General features: G+C 45.9%; 1 protein-coding gene across 2 annotated transcripts in view; it reads right to left on the reverse strand.

Annotated features, from left to right (window-relative positions):
• Nucleotides 1-418: 418 nt before the first annotated feature.
• FAM171A1 (family with sequence similarity 171 member A1) overlaps nt 419-15,015 on the reverse strand; it is a 129,799-nt gene continuing 115,202 nt past the window's right edge. For both annotated transcript variants that reach the window (XM_015099598.4, XM_060396865.1), the window contains exons 6-8: nt 7,613-7,729; nt 4,064-4,178; nt 419-3,431 (exon numbers count right to left, since the gene is read on the reverse strand). In XM_015099598.4, the coding sequence (XP_014955084.3) occupies nt 1,724-3,431; nt 4,064-4,178; nt 7,613-7,729 (1,940 nt within the window). In that variant the 3' untranslated portion in view covers nt 419-1,723. The remainder of the gene's footprint in view (nt 3,432-4,063; nt 4,179-7,612; nt 7,730-15,015) is intronic.

The following is a 15,015-nucleotide window of genomic DNA, read 5'->3' on the forward strand; positions in this document are numbered from 1 at the left end:
GTCAGTTCCTAGGTGTCTTATGTGTTAGTTTCTTTTGTTTAATTTTTATTGGTGTATAGTTGATTTATAACATTGTGATAGTTTTAGGTGTACAGCAAAGTGAATCAGTTATATATATATATATATATATATATATATATATATATATATATCTCCGCATTCATTTTTAGATTCTTTTCCCAGAGTATTGAGAAAAGCTCCCTGTGCTACACAGTAGGTCCTTACAGTTTCCTATTTTATATTTAGTAGTGTGTATATGTCAATCCCAATCTCCTAGTTTATCTCTCCCCACCACATGTTAGTCTTTGAATGTAATTCCAACAACTGGCCTTTCAGACTGCCAAGGAATGATAAGAGAATTCTTAATGGCAACTCTATAACCAACAATGGCTCAGAATGAATGAAAAGGACCACAAGATAGGGTTTTTTTTTTCCTTCAGAGTTTATTCTGAGTTTTCATTTTTGGATAATCAAGCAGCTCTTTAAGGAGAATGCACAGAAGAGTCATTCTGGCACTTTTGGATAGTACATAAGATTTGTTTAATAGTCACATTCAGTTTACTTGCTCAGCCCATACTCCATGTTTGGTGAGCAAGATCAGCCCATAGGATTTCAGAATATGTAACCGTATATACAAACAGCCAATAAAACCATAATGGTGCCTAGTGGTCAAAGGGGTGGCATGGGGGAGGGGATCACTAAAGTGTCCTCTAGGCTAGCTTAGCTAAACAGAATCCACGTCACACGTGAGAACGAGAGAGTACACTGAGCTGAAATGAGAATTCTGAGCACAAATGGGCACTTGGCAGCATGCAGTTGAAAGAAAAGGGGATCGTTTAATAACTTTATAAAATCCAGGCAGTTCAATCAAAGAAGTTAAGAAAAACAAACAAAAAAAGCAAAGTAAGGGACTGTCTGTCGTCACTGTAAAAAAGGCACTTGGAGTTAATGGGACCAGAATTGAAGGACTGGCAGCTGATTAAAAACTTCAGTACTATTTCATTAAAAGGCTTGGATGTTAAGAGGTGACACTCAGAAGTTCCTGAAAGGTGATATCGAAATAACCCACCGAGAAGCAGAACAGGTGACAAGGAAGGAATTAAATCCTTACAACCTAATTGTGTGTGTGTGTGTTGTGTGTGTGTTGTGCGTGTGTGTCTGTAAAAAGCAAATCAGAAACGAAATCTAACCAAAGCCAAAACCTAAGCAAAGTAAGACCACGAAGCAGCGATGCATAGTTTTCCTTTGAGATAATGCATACCTCCAGACATTAAGTGCCAAGCTAATTTCTCAATAATAATTTCACAGGAGCATTATCATGATAAAATGGATTCAAGCAATGCAAAAAGAGTTTCTTCTGTTCCCAGAATCTGGAGGAGAACTGAGGTTATCATCAGAACCTAGTGACATCAGGACATCATGTGTGGTTTTTCAGTGTCCTCTGGGGTGGACACATCAAGACTGGGGAACGACACTGACATTCAGACAGACACTACGTTCAGCCCTCTCCCTGGAGGCGAGGCATCCTGTATCATCATCCTTTCTTCTGAGTAAGAACTTGACTTCCTCTCTAACACTTAGACAGCAAACAGGGTAACTGCAGAAAAAAGTCCACTGCCCACGGCAGACGTGGCTCAACTTCCTCCACAAACAGGTAAGCGCTTCCTTAAGAAAGAATTTTTGGCAACTGGATCTGGTCCCGGGTTGGGTGGCTCTGGACTGCTCATTTGATGTTGAATGCCATCAAGGGTCTCTCCTCCCGTTTCTGCCACGGGCTCTTCTTGTCTTCTCCCTGGTCGTCGTCGTCCTCGTCGTCTTCCTCATCCTGCGGAGCGGATCTCCTCTGGTCAGGACTGGCCGCTGGCTCAGGGGCAACGTCCGAAGTTCGCTTCGTCGTCTCCTCCTGCAGGCTGGGCAGCTGGCTGCCGCTCCTCCGGCTGGAGCCGTCCAGCAGGCACCGCAGAGCATTGTCCTCGGGTGTCCCGGCCGTGGTGCCGCCTTCGCTGCCGCTCTGGTCCATGTCCTCCAGGTACACGAGCTGCGTGTAGGCCGAGCTGTCTGCGGCCCTCGACTCCTTCTGGGGATGTTCCTGGACGGGTGGGTGATTCTGCGGCAGAGTTGAGGGGTCTCCTCTCCCCTTCCGGGCGGATTTTGGTTCATTCATATCCACGCCAGAATCCAAACTGGCATCATTGCTTCCGTTCCTCCCTGCTCTTTGGAGATCAATGTAGGAATGTCTGACATGCGCGTTGGACCGGCCGTCCAGGGAGACGAACCAGGCCCGGGGGTGGGGAAGCGGCTTCCCGCCCCCGAGCTCCAGCAGCGCCTTTTCTGTCAGGAGCTGGACCTCGCTGTTCATCTGAGCCAAGGCCGCGTCGTTCAGAGATGCTGGGATGGAGAGTGACTCCGACATGGATGCGCTCTGCGGGGCCCACTCCCGGGCGCCTGTGTCCTGCAGGTGCTGCTGTGAGATGGCCTGGCAAGAGAGGGGCTGCGCTTGGATCTGCGCGGAGGGGTGTGGGAAGATCCCTGCGTGCGGGCTGGACAGCTCAGCCTGCAGCCTTTCGATCTCCAGCTGCGGGTCGGCTGGGACGACCAGGGGCTGGCCCACGTACGAATGGTCCCCTGGGAGTTTCATGTAATGAGCCGGGATGACCAAGGCGGGCAATACTTTCCTGTAAACGCTGTCGTTGACCTGGTCTACGGAACTACAGCAGATCAGCTGGCCGGGTCGCGGGAAAGAGGTAGGTCTTTCCAGGTGGTCCACGGATCGCGACATCATACATTCAGTAGGTCTGCGCTCCAGCAGCTGGTCTTTCTCCGGAGATGAAGGCGCGGGGTACATGTGTTCCTGAATGGTGAGCTTACTTCCTGTGGAAATGTGGGTCACGGAGGCCTGACTCTCTCTGTCCTGCTTTTCGAATAAAGGCTGCGAGAGCATGGCGTTGTAACTCCTCCTGTAGTCACCGTTGCCAGGGGACTCGTAGCCTTCCCTTTCCATAGGTTTCCTAGCCTTTAAGGGGAAGATCTCCACCGACTTATGGTAGTCTTTTCCCAGCGTCCCACTCGGTGTCAGGTTATCAAAGGAGATTTGGCTTTTGTCCTCTTCCTTATGAGACAGGAGTTCCTCCCGGGAGCTGAACTCCTGGGAAGTGCTGTAGGAGAGCTTCAGCATGGGTGTGTGCATGTCCACCTCCCCGTTGGAAGACATCATCTCTAAATGGACTCCACTCATCAGCTCCTTTGGGCCCGGGGCATCCGGGGGGCGGCCCTGGCTGGTGACAGAGAGTGGACCGGGGAATTCTGATTCCCGACGAGAAAAAAGCAGGTTGATGTGTGACATGGAAGTCGACTGATCCCTTTTGGAACTCTCCAGGGTGGCGGGAAGTTGCAGTTTTCTATGCTGCTGGCGGGGTTTCAAGCACTTCCGCCTGTGAACAAAGATACAGACCCCAAGGTTGAAATCTCAGAACAGTGAGGGTTCTAGCCTAAACCTAATTCTCAGTTCCCACAGGAAGAAACAAGACAACACTAATCAGCAGCCAGAAACCTTCTCACTCTATACCATTAGCCTTGTTTTGATGCTGAGGGCTGAAATCTGCAGATTGTACCCCAAGTACATCCACGTTATTCATTCAAAGCAGAGTCAACAATAAATATTCTTGCAAGTCAATCAGATGAGGGATCACAGGAAGAAAAGTTTGGCTCTGTCCTTGAGAATATCATCTCTTGATTACCACTTAGGACTATTCTCAGGGAATTGTGACAATCGTTGAGCTTATTTTTTTATGACTCCTCTCTAAAAGACATTACACACAGTGTAATATCCCACTTTGTTTGCAACTTATATGACAGATATTCAGCTCTTGATCACAAAATTTAAAAAAAAAAAGTTTATTTATTGGCCACATTATGTGGCAATGTGGGATCGTGGATCCCCAACCAGGGATTGAACCTGCGCCACCTGTATTGGATACTCAGAGTCTTACCCACAAGCAAGAAATTCCAAGATTTTGTGCAAGAAATTCCAAGTTAAAAAGAAGCCCCAATGATAAAACTTTACCTGCAATAATATAAAAGGAGACACAGCAAAACCAAAAGAATGAAAGCCATTCCTCCCAAGATGGCCAAAAGGAAGACTGTGTGATACGTGGTGATGTCCTGTGTGACAACCGGACCTGGAAGGCCAGAAAAGGGCATTTTAGATTTCTGAACACCTTTCACCAGAAAGAGAGCATAATCTTCTTCTTCTTCTTTTTTTCTGGCCATGTGTCATGTGGGATCTTAGTTCCCCAGCTTGGGATTGAACATGGGCCCTCGGCAGTGAGAGTGTGAAGTCTTAACCACTGGCCCACCAGGCAAGTCCCTTTTTTCTTATTCTTCTTGGCTGAAGTGTGGAATGGGGGCCCGATGCAAACACCCTTTAGATGTTGTGCCTGTCGCATCACCATAATTCCCCTCAATGGAAAGGGATTACCCAAGCCATCACCAGAGCACTGTGAATACTCAAATTCTGTATGTAGCATCCACGGTCCCTCCTTAGTCAAGAAGAGAGCCACATTTGGTACCATGTTCATCATTCTAAATACATGACCTTTGAATGTAAGAAAACTAGGTACATGATCATCGTATCCTGAGTGGGACTTATCCACTCAGAGACATGGCATGAAGACCTGGGGATTTTATGGCACTGCAGAAGGAGAAAACAAATCACAACATGAAATTTTACTCACACTTTCCCTGGGCAATGATTACTAAGTACTGAGCCCTTGGCCTTAACAAATCAGTTGAAATGTATGAAGCAAATTTACTATGACTTAAAAAAATTTACAGCCTATTACAGGGATATCAAGTGTTTCTAAAATGCCTCCCATTTAAAAAAACATAACATCTTTCTAGTATCTTTTCAAAATGGCTAACCTGATGTGGCCACAGACTTCTCCAGAACTTACAGACAAGGTGATCAGAACTAAACCTATTTTCTCTTTAATTTACCTTGGGAAGAATCCCAAGAGGTAGTTTAACTTACTCCTTATGTTCAATAGCAGTAAGAATCTATCTTAACATTGCTAACAAGGGATTGATAGCAATAACGAAACTCTCCCCCAAATTACAATGCTTGGGCACTGACTGGTGTATAAGTATGCTGACGGTGCACCAAAAGATGGGAAGGAAGGAATATAGTTATTACACATAGCATCACAGGAGAATTGTTATGATTATTAAACACCATAAAGACCCATTTATTCATTGACTTTGATATTTTAAGGGATACATTTCCTTATAATCTTTAGGAGACAAGTCTCTTAAGCTAGATAAACCCAAGGAGACCTGTTGATTTTTGAAAATAGTGACATTACTTAAGTTCAAAAGACAACATCATCCTCTCCCAATTATAAATCATTTCAATGGGGTGAAAGTGAATATTTTAAAAAGTTGGAAAAATTACTGGCCACAACGGCCTTAACTCTTTATGGCCTTAATTGTTCAGAGAAACAATTCTCCTTTTTTTAACACAGAGCAACCCCACAAACATAGGTAATACCTTGGCAGGGGTCACCAAGAAATCTGAGATGCACATAAAAATCATTTTCAAATAATGGAAATTCAGTCCTTTAAAGTACCTAAAATGTTATTATTTTATTGAGTTGGCCAAAAAGTTCTTTCAGGGTTTTCCCTAAGATGGTATGGGCAAACCTGAATGAACTTTTTGGCCAACAAAATATCTTCTGCTAAATGGAAATCTTTATAAAGATTCCCCCATTTCCTTCTTAACCAGAGAATGAAAGAGAAAACTCTAATTATTTTCTTGTTGGTTTTGGGTTCATGAAAGCACAGCATTGCTGTGATTTGTTTTAATAAAAGTGATGACTGTGAGATTACCAGTATATGCATTTCTATATTAAATGCCACCAGGGTTTATACTACATATGTTTTTATGGCTTTTTGTCTCTTCCTTTGTTGCTCCTCAGCAAGCTTGGGTCAGCCTACATCTGGTAGTCTAGTTCTCTCTCTTCTTTACAGAAGTAGCTATTCATCTGTCACATAACACATCATCAGGGTTCTTGGAAATAGATCTAAAATAAAATTTAACTTTAATGCACAGGCTTTGGTTTTTAAGGACTTTCTTTCTTTACTCATAATCGTATTCTAGACACTTCAGATTTGGAGACTGGGACATTTATGTACTCACTTCATGCCCACGTGGCTACAAGAACCATACAGTAAAGGGAAACACATTCTCTTAAAACCTAGATGTCAAGTGTACATTTTCTCAGGGTGGGACTATAAAGTAAAGGCAACAGATTTTTCAACACCCATCTCAGGTTGGCCTCTATCAAGTCAGTTACTTTGGGAGTCCTAAGTGTTCATTCCAGTGATAATTCCATTGATAAAATATTGTGTACTTCCATTTTGGAACTGCCTTCACGGTTAATTGACAAGGATCAGCTTTCAATCATAGCACATCTTTTTAAATAAAGATTTTAAATTTATATTTATTTTATTTTTTGAGGCCGACCATTTTTAATGTTGATATTGATTTTTCTACAATATTACAATCTATGGTTTGGCTTTTTGGCCCTGAGGAATGGGGGCTCTTAGCTCCCTGCTGCCGCTGCTGCAAGTCACTTCAGTCGTGTCTGACTCTGCGGGACCCCATAGACGGCAGCCCATCAGGCTCCCCCATCCCTGGGATGATCAAACGTGCACTCCTGCACTGGAAGGTGAGGTCTTCACCATGGCACCACCATGGAAATCCCCAGCATTTTGACCTAGCTCAACGACTTACTTTATTCACCAATCTTGGCAATCAGTGAGTTTTAGATATGTCTAAGAAAAATCAACAAAGGGACCCATGGACCCTCTAAGCATGAAGACTGGCCACCCATGAAGAGTTTCACTAAGGATAGCAGTCCAAGGGAGACAGGGTCTAAAGGCAAGGCATTGTGAGTAATGGAAGCCATCACTGGAAAGACTTCTCCTAAGGTAACTATTTTGGGAAAAAAAAAAAATTATAGAATACTCATAGGGATAAATCAGGGTGGTTAGGTTTGAAAATAAACTTACACTTTCAGTGAAAATATTGGTGAAATTAAATTTTAGGGGAAAATATGAGTTAATTCATCTATCCTGAACGGAGGCATATTCTTTTAGACAAAAACCAACAGGTTTGCTTTTAAACCTTTCAGAAATGCCCAGTTCAGTTTTTGCCCCAGGAACCCTTCCACAGTGACTTGCTGCTGGTCCCTCTAGTGAGCGCCTTTTCCTACGTCCTCTTCCACCAGTCCGCAGCTGTTTCAGGAATTAGGGAGGAGGTCTGAACCACTTCTGTGGGCTTTAGATTAAGAATTCCCTATGGCAGCTGTGTGAGCAGAACAGATTCGAGATAAGACTATTTTCTTTGCATTATTCTTACCCTGGATGGGACAGTTCCAATCAGAACTCCCCCGCCCCCACCAAATACCTTCTTCTCATCATTTGATTTTTCACACATTCAACCATATTTTAAAAAGATGTGATCTCTCTGCTGAAGTCACTTTCAAAAGCACAGGTAGCCTGAACCCTCAAAAAAACTGGTTGCCATCAGTGCAGGTGTTAGGGACCCTGTTACCTGGGTTGGGAGGAGACATGGCAGCCACCCAGTACCCCAGCTGAGGGGCAATGTACGTCCACGTCAGCTGACTGCCTTCCTGGTGCACGAGGCCAAGACCGCTCTTCAGCCACGTTCCTGTGGGATGTGGAAAAAGACTTCAGCCATATGCACGCAGAACTCCTAGTTAAGGCTTAAGCACATAGTACAAATCGCCTTAAGTTTCCCATTTAGAACCCATCAGAGAGCCAAAGGGTCCAACTCTTGTGGAGCAACTGCATCTAGCTTTCAGGAAAGAGTTTTTCCTGGCCTTCCTGATTACATTACTCTCAGCCACTTTATCACACGTCCCTGCTTCCAAACACAGATAATTTTAGCAGAAGCCTTTGGAGTTTACTCGTCTGTCACCACGGCCCATCTCCTCCAGAAGCCTTTGGAATTTAGAAGCAGAATAAAGGCAGCATAGAAAGGGTTGGTGGGAGGGGAAAGAAGAGGGGAAACTCCGGTCCTGTTTATATTCCTTATCCTCAAGCAAGTAAACGGATTTCCTATTTGGAATTGCAGACTGGTGCGATCAGAGTTGCTTCAGGAAGTTTAAAAATATATATATATAGAGAGAGACTCTTTGGTCCCATCTTTGCAAATTCTAACCCAGAAGCCTGGCTCAGGTGAGTAGTTTATGAAGCTTCCAGTTGGCTCTGATGTTGAGAGACACTGAGGGAGTCCAGGTCAGTGCTGCCTTTCAGCTACTACTTTAAAGAGTATTTCACATTAGTGAGCACCTACTGTGTGCTGGCTCGTCACAGCACATGCTTTATACATGTTATCAGTAGTTTCACAACGACTCTACAGAAGAGGACTCATTTCCCCTTTTAGACTAGAGACTGGTGGGACATGGAATTCTTCTGAGCTGTCCCAGGGGTAGAGAGCAAAGCAGAGGCAGAGTAGGTCTGTCTGTCTGTCCTAAAGGTTGGTGCTATTTCCTCTACTCTGTCCTGCTGCATCCCCTACTGAACTTGCCAGCATTTACAACATTTTCACTTTGTAAGGTTCCCAGGGAGAGTGCTGGCTAGGGCCCCCACCAGCCCATGCACACCCACTGGACCCACCGGCCCAGACATATGGGTCACTTACACAGAGATCTCTCTATGATTGATCACCCACCCTGTAAAATGGCCATGTGTGGATTCCTGAACCCTCCAGGCCTAAATTCATCAGCTATGCACCAAATATTTCACCTTCCAGTCTCCAAATCCCTGCCTTTCCTAGGTGTATACATACCACTGGGCTTCCCAGATGGCGCTAGTGGTAAAGAACCTGCCTGCCAATGCAGGAGACATAAGAGACCGGGGTTCTATTCCCGGGTCGGGAAGATCCGCTGGAGGAGAGCATGGCAACCCACTCCAGTGTTCTTGCCTGGAGAATCCCATGGACAGAGCAGCCTGGTGGGCTATAGGCCATAGGGTTGCAAAGAGTCTGATATGACTGAAGCGACTTAGCATGCACACACAAGGTGGCGAGAGTGGATTTCCTTCCCCTCCGAGGGGAAAAAAAACAATACTTGGCAGGGCTTCTAGGGCCTATCAGTTGCCATAGCAACATTCAAATGTATTGGGTGGAAAGGTGCCCCAGCTTGCCTCCCATCCCTTCCCCTCCCTCCCTCTCCCCACATTACTCCTCCTTCCTCCCCCCAGCTTTCCTCCTCCTCCTCCTCCTCCTCCTCTTCCCCCCTTCTCCTCTTCCCTCCTCACCCTTCTTCCTCCTCTTCCTCAAAGACAGGAGTTGAACAAAGAAGGAAGATGGGGGAGGCCAGGCGTCAGTGGGTGCTTTGTATTGTCCGACCTCCCCGTGCAACTGGCTGAACCATGGCTCCGGAGGATTTCAAGTTAGACGAGAAAATAGGCTGGAACCTCTATAAAGTAAGTATGAGGTTCACTGGCTGAAGAGCATCAAGCCAGAGATGGTCCAGCCACTCTGAGCTTCACACACTCACTCCAGGAGCTGCTGAGGAAATGGAAGCGAGGGCACGTGACACACGCAGCTAAAGGGGTTCTGTGTTGAGTCAGAAAGTCTGCCTGAAGGCAGAGAATGGATTGTTTGCCACTGCTTCCGGTTTTCCCCTGGGGAACCCGCGCTGTTTAGCTCATGACTTACACACCCCACCCCACTCCCACACGCTCTCTCACAGGAGCGGCCCCAACAGGATCTCCTATCAGCCAGGAAGCGGCCTGCATTCTTTCGTTTGCAGTTTCCCTCAGATTAGATTCTTGAGTCACTGCTCTTCAAGCGGAGCGGATATGAGGTTAGGCTAAAGGGACCCAGAGGAGAAGAGATGGGGGCTCAGAGTGCTAATTCCTGTTGATCACTCAGGGAAAGCCACCTACCTGGATGGCTATGTTGCCCTGGCTTTCTACCGTGCAACACAGCCGCATCAATTGGAAATGGACTTCATTTTCATGTTTGCTTGGCTGCGCCAGGTCTTAGTTGTGGCCTAAGGGATCCAGTTTCCTGACCAGGGATCAAACTCTGGGCCCTGCACTAGGAGAGTGGAGTCTTAACCACTGGACCACCAAGGAAGTCTTGGGAATGGACTATTTTCCCCCAGAAATGGACTTTTAAAACGTCTCCCACTTACACTAGGAACAAGCCTAATGAGTGGACACACACACACCGCCACACACCATACAGGCACTCGAGCCTATGATGCTGGTGGGAGCTGGAAAAGCCGGGAAGGCAGAGCACCAGCTGCTTTGGGAGCGCAGTGAGGAAGGAATGCCCCCTGGGGGTGAGGTGGGCTCTGGCGAACAGGCAGGACTTCACGTGGGGGTGGAGGGTGGGGGCGAGCAGAGGGAAAGAGGAGGGAACAGAGGCACAGAGGGGTGAAGAGTGTGGCGGGCAAGCTTGATGCATGATGCCGCGGGTGGGGGTGGGGAGAGGGAGGGAGCCCGGGAAGGGCTGATGCAGGGGTACCAGTGCCGTTGGCAATGAAAAGCCACCAGGACCTGTCCTTGGAGGCACAAAGGTGAGGTCAGAGCTGTTCCGACCGCCTGCCCCTCCCCCACTTCTGCACCCCCTTAGTTCTTCGCAGGTTGCTCCTCCCAACAGACAATTTTACCCGAGTCAATGACTTTGCCCTCCAGGGTTCCAACCTCATATGGTTTTCCTTTCTTCCAAAAGCTTACCCATCCTTCAGGATTCAAGTCACATTCAGTTTATCCTGAGTCCCTCTTGCACGTGGGGGCCTTCCAGGTCCCATCAACCTCAGGGCACATGGTACTACATCATCTGTTTTCCAGAAGCATACCTCGCCTGAACTGCTAACCCCAAGTCCTGTATTCCTTCTGTCTTCTCAGCACCCAGAAATATTCCTGGCGTGGGAACACGGTGGTATTTGAGTGTGAAAGCCAGACGTGCAACCCGCACCCCTGCCAAATAATATCAGATGACCTTCTGTGCAAAGCTGGGTGTGGTTGGCAGGAGAGATCTCCTTACAGGAGTGCAGTTAAGCTTGGGATTCTCCTCTTTTCAACCAGAGGGAACAAAGCCAGCTGGGAAAGAGGCATTTATTTCAGACTAAGTTTTCCGTAAAATGTACACGTGTTCAGTGAATAGAGGGTGACGCCATTTTAGGATTCAACAATCATGCTGTTATTGGCAAAAACTATTTCCAAGCTTTCTGTGTTTTGCAGGAGGAAATTGGCTGCAGGGAACACAAGAATTAATGAATTGTGTACCAGAAACATATGCTTCTCATCACTGAAATCCTGAGGGTGTGGAATGAGGGTGTTTTCCCACCTGAGGAACTGCACACATAAGAGATTCTTGTACTCGTGAATGGGGAGTGGTGCCTGGAATGGAGGCAGGACAAACAGACCTCTGCAGAGTCTCTTTTGTTGACTGGGTTATGTAACTGCTGGACCTGCAGCCAGGGTACAAAGAGCGGGGACTTCCCGTCCCTGCGGGCACCTCAGCGCTGCTCAGACAGATCAGGGGAAGATCCAGGGGGATATCCAGGCTGCTCCTGCTTAGAAAACTCCAAGCGCAACGTCTCTTGCTTGCTCTCTTGCCTCCCGGGCGGGGCCAGCCTCTGGACACTCCTGGCTCAGCACAGTTGCCCGCAAGGCTGTCCAGGTTAAGCTTGTCTCCTCTGTAGTTCAGACATTAGGGCAGCACCTGTGGTTGTAACAGCATAATGGGGCTTCCTGCTGACTCTCTCGGGCTCCTCTTCATTAGCAGGTTGAGGTGGGTCATCTGGTGATGGTGTGCAGGCAGGACTCCATGCTTCCTCGTGCCCCACGGCACCAGCCCAACCGGGTTGCCACCTTCATGCATGTGGCCACTGCCCAGGGAGGGTGGCCGACTGTGAAGTGGGTGTCTCAGGAGCAGGCGAGCTGGTGGCTGCTTGTGTCTCTGTGCTGACAGAGCACTGTGCTGTGCCAACTACTGAGGCTGCATGTGTGTGAAGGTGGGGGAGCCATTCTCTGGCATCACCGGAGGAATGAAATTTCTAGATACTAAAATTTCTAGATCATCAGCTTCCAAATGGTTTTTAAAGCATTTGAACTCTTTCTCTTTAATGGAATGTTTGTATTAAGACAATTAAAATAGTATATAAAACAGATAAACCGATAAAAGACAAGCTTCTCTGCAAACAGATGGAGAGAACTCCCCCACCCTGCAACCCCCAGGACATCTCCTGAACATGGTTTGGGAGTTATTCTTTCATAGAACTTGGGTCAGATTTGCCAAAGTTTGAAAAGGCAGTTTTCTATAATTCTAAAAAGTGTCATTTACTCCTGCCTCATAAAGTAGAATATAATTTTGATTTTTTTCATGGTAATTCAGGGCCATTGTTATGATCAACTGACGCTGGTCCTTAACTATTGATGCCCTTTTGTCTCTAAGGAAGAACAAAGTTGTTTGCTCTTATACTGAACAGTTTCAACCCTGGCTGTGTTTTCCTTCTTCTCCCACTTCTTCCCTTCCCTTCCCTCCCTTGCCCTTCCTATGGGCTTTTACCAGCTCTTCTCTCTCACCACCACCAACTCCCACATCCCCACCAGGGAGCCAGATAACCTGCTACATGAAGGCTGCATCTAGAATGAAGTCCACAGGCAGCCACCTGAGGGACAGATCCAGATGTGGAACTGAGATACTGTGAATCCAAGTTCACTACTTTTTTCTTCAACACACACTCGCAGATCAGTTTTCGTCTGAATTCTCCAGAGTGAAACCTCGTACAAGGGAAAGATTCAGAGATCCTTTCAAGGAGAAAGACTTTAGTTACCTATACAGCTGGCAAGGTTTGTTGTGGGTATAAAGCACCACGAGGTCTTTACTCAGAAGCTGCACTGAACCACAATGCTGATTACACACAGTAATTGATAGGCTCAGAAAGATATGCCTTACATTTAGCTTATAAGATCTGATGGGATCTCTTAGCAATCAACAGGGGTGCCGCTTTCTTGCTTGGTTACCAAGCAGGAATGAAACCAGCCTTTATTTGCAAAATATAAAGAAGAGTGAGTTCAAATTTTAAACAAATGGCGATTCAAAGGGAAAAGAACTCTAAAATGTGAAAACAGAGCTCCAAACATAAAGTCTCATTAGAATATGACTGACAGGGTTCTGATTTTCCTTGCTTTTCCTGACTGGCCCACTTATTCTGCCTGGACGCCTCTATTTTATCTGCAGCACAAGCTCATCTCAGCATTTGGTAACAAGCAGGAAAGACTGTTAGGAGGAGCACTATTGGTTTTGAAAAGGAAACTGTAAGTGAACAACCTGCCCTTGTAACAGATGACACATTGAAGCTGGCATTCTGCACCTCAGCCAATATACAGAGAAAGACTTACAATGGGGCTTGTGACCATGTCACATCTTGGGACACCAGGCAGATGAAAGTCCAGCACGATCAAGGACCAACTGACAGCATGGACAATTTGCCCTTCCTAAGATAACACCTAGTGTGAATTCCAGCTCTGCTGCTTTCCAGCTGTGTGGACACTCGAGGAGGGTCCAGCTAGGGATGGGGAGTCCCTGGTGGCTGCTTCACACTTTCTTTGTCACATAAACAATAAACGCTTCATCACTTAAGCACTTGTAGTTGAGGATTCTACCAACATGAACACAGCTAATGTATTTATTTTTAAGTCTGTATTGAATTTGTTACAATATTGTTTTATGTTTTGGTTTTTTGGCCATGAGGCATGTGAGATCTTAACTTCAAGACCAGGGATGGGACCCACACGCCCTGCATTGGAAGGTGCACTCTTAACCACTGGACTGCCAGGGAATTCCCTTAACATATTCCAATTGATGCATTTTGTGTGTGTGTGTGTGTGTGTGTGTGTGTGTGTGTGTGTGTGTGAAAGAGGCTGCAGTGAGTTTGACTAGGTCTATAAGCTGGGATGCGAAGAAATGTCACAGCCATGCAGAAAATCCATCTCAGAAAAGTTCTATCAATTTAAAGGTGAATATTCACTGTGAAATAGAACACTTCTATTCCCAGGACTTAACTGTTTACCGTGAACTATTTGGAAACATTCATGGCAAGAGGTGAGAACACATACATGCATGACACAGGCATGAACTTGGATGGTAGGAACCTCTTCTCTCCTGCCCTTCAGCTATTGGTTTTGGCCAATGACCATCTCCTCACTTAGGCTGTGGTGACTTCTGGTGAATAATGGATATCGTGGGCATTCACTTGTTTGAGGGCAGACTTCTTGAGAGAGAGATACTGCTCAGGTCCAGAGTGAATGCTTATTACTATTCCTACTTATAATCATAGCCCGCTCCCTGCCCCCGCCTCCAAGTATGTTGTGTTTCTCTAGAAACCAGCACAGACTTACTTCCCAGGATTTCCATCTGCATTATCTTAAGCCATAACCTCTACTGCATTTTCCTACCAGCTGTACAATTAGAAGTGTCAAAGCCTGAGTCCATTTTATCACATGCTTTAACAAAACCTTAGGGGGATGAGATCATCCAGAAAAACCAGAAAAGTCCACCAGCCCTTAAGTCACATTCATTGGTACAGCAGAAATAGCGACACTGACTATTTTTATGACACTGTGGAGCAGCCTTCTATTTTTTCAAATTAAAGTCTATGCCTTTGAATAGTATGTTCCCTTTCTTAGAATTATTTTTCCATGAACTCTGTGAAGAGGATACATTCCTTGTCAATTACACTGCAAAGTATTTATTTACCTGGTGGTCAATTATCTAACCATGCTAGTTGAAAGCAATGGAACCAAAGAGTGAAAGTCATTTACAGATGGTTGGATTCCTGTAGCTTCAGGCAAGTACATTCCGGACCGGTTTAAAGAAGAATAAAATTAACAGTAACTCACTATAACCAACGACCTTCTGTTCAAAGCATAAAATCACAGGTATAATGAATGATTAGAAATTAAAACAAG

The sequence above is a fragment of the Ovis aries genome, chromosome 13, assembly GCF_016772045.2.
Source record: "Ovis aries strain OAR_USU_Benz2616 breed Rambouillet chromosome 13, ARS-UI_Ramb_v3.0, whole genome shotgun sequence".
NCBI lineage: Eukaryota > Metazoa > Chordata > Mammalia > Artiodactyla > Bovidae > Ovis > Ovis aries.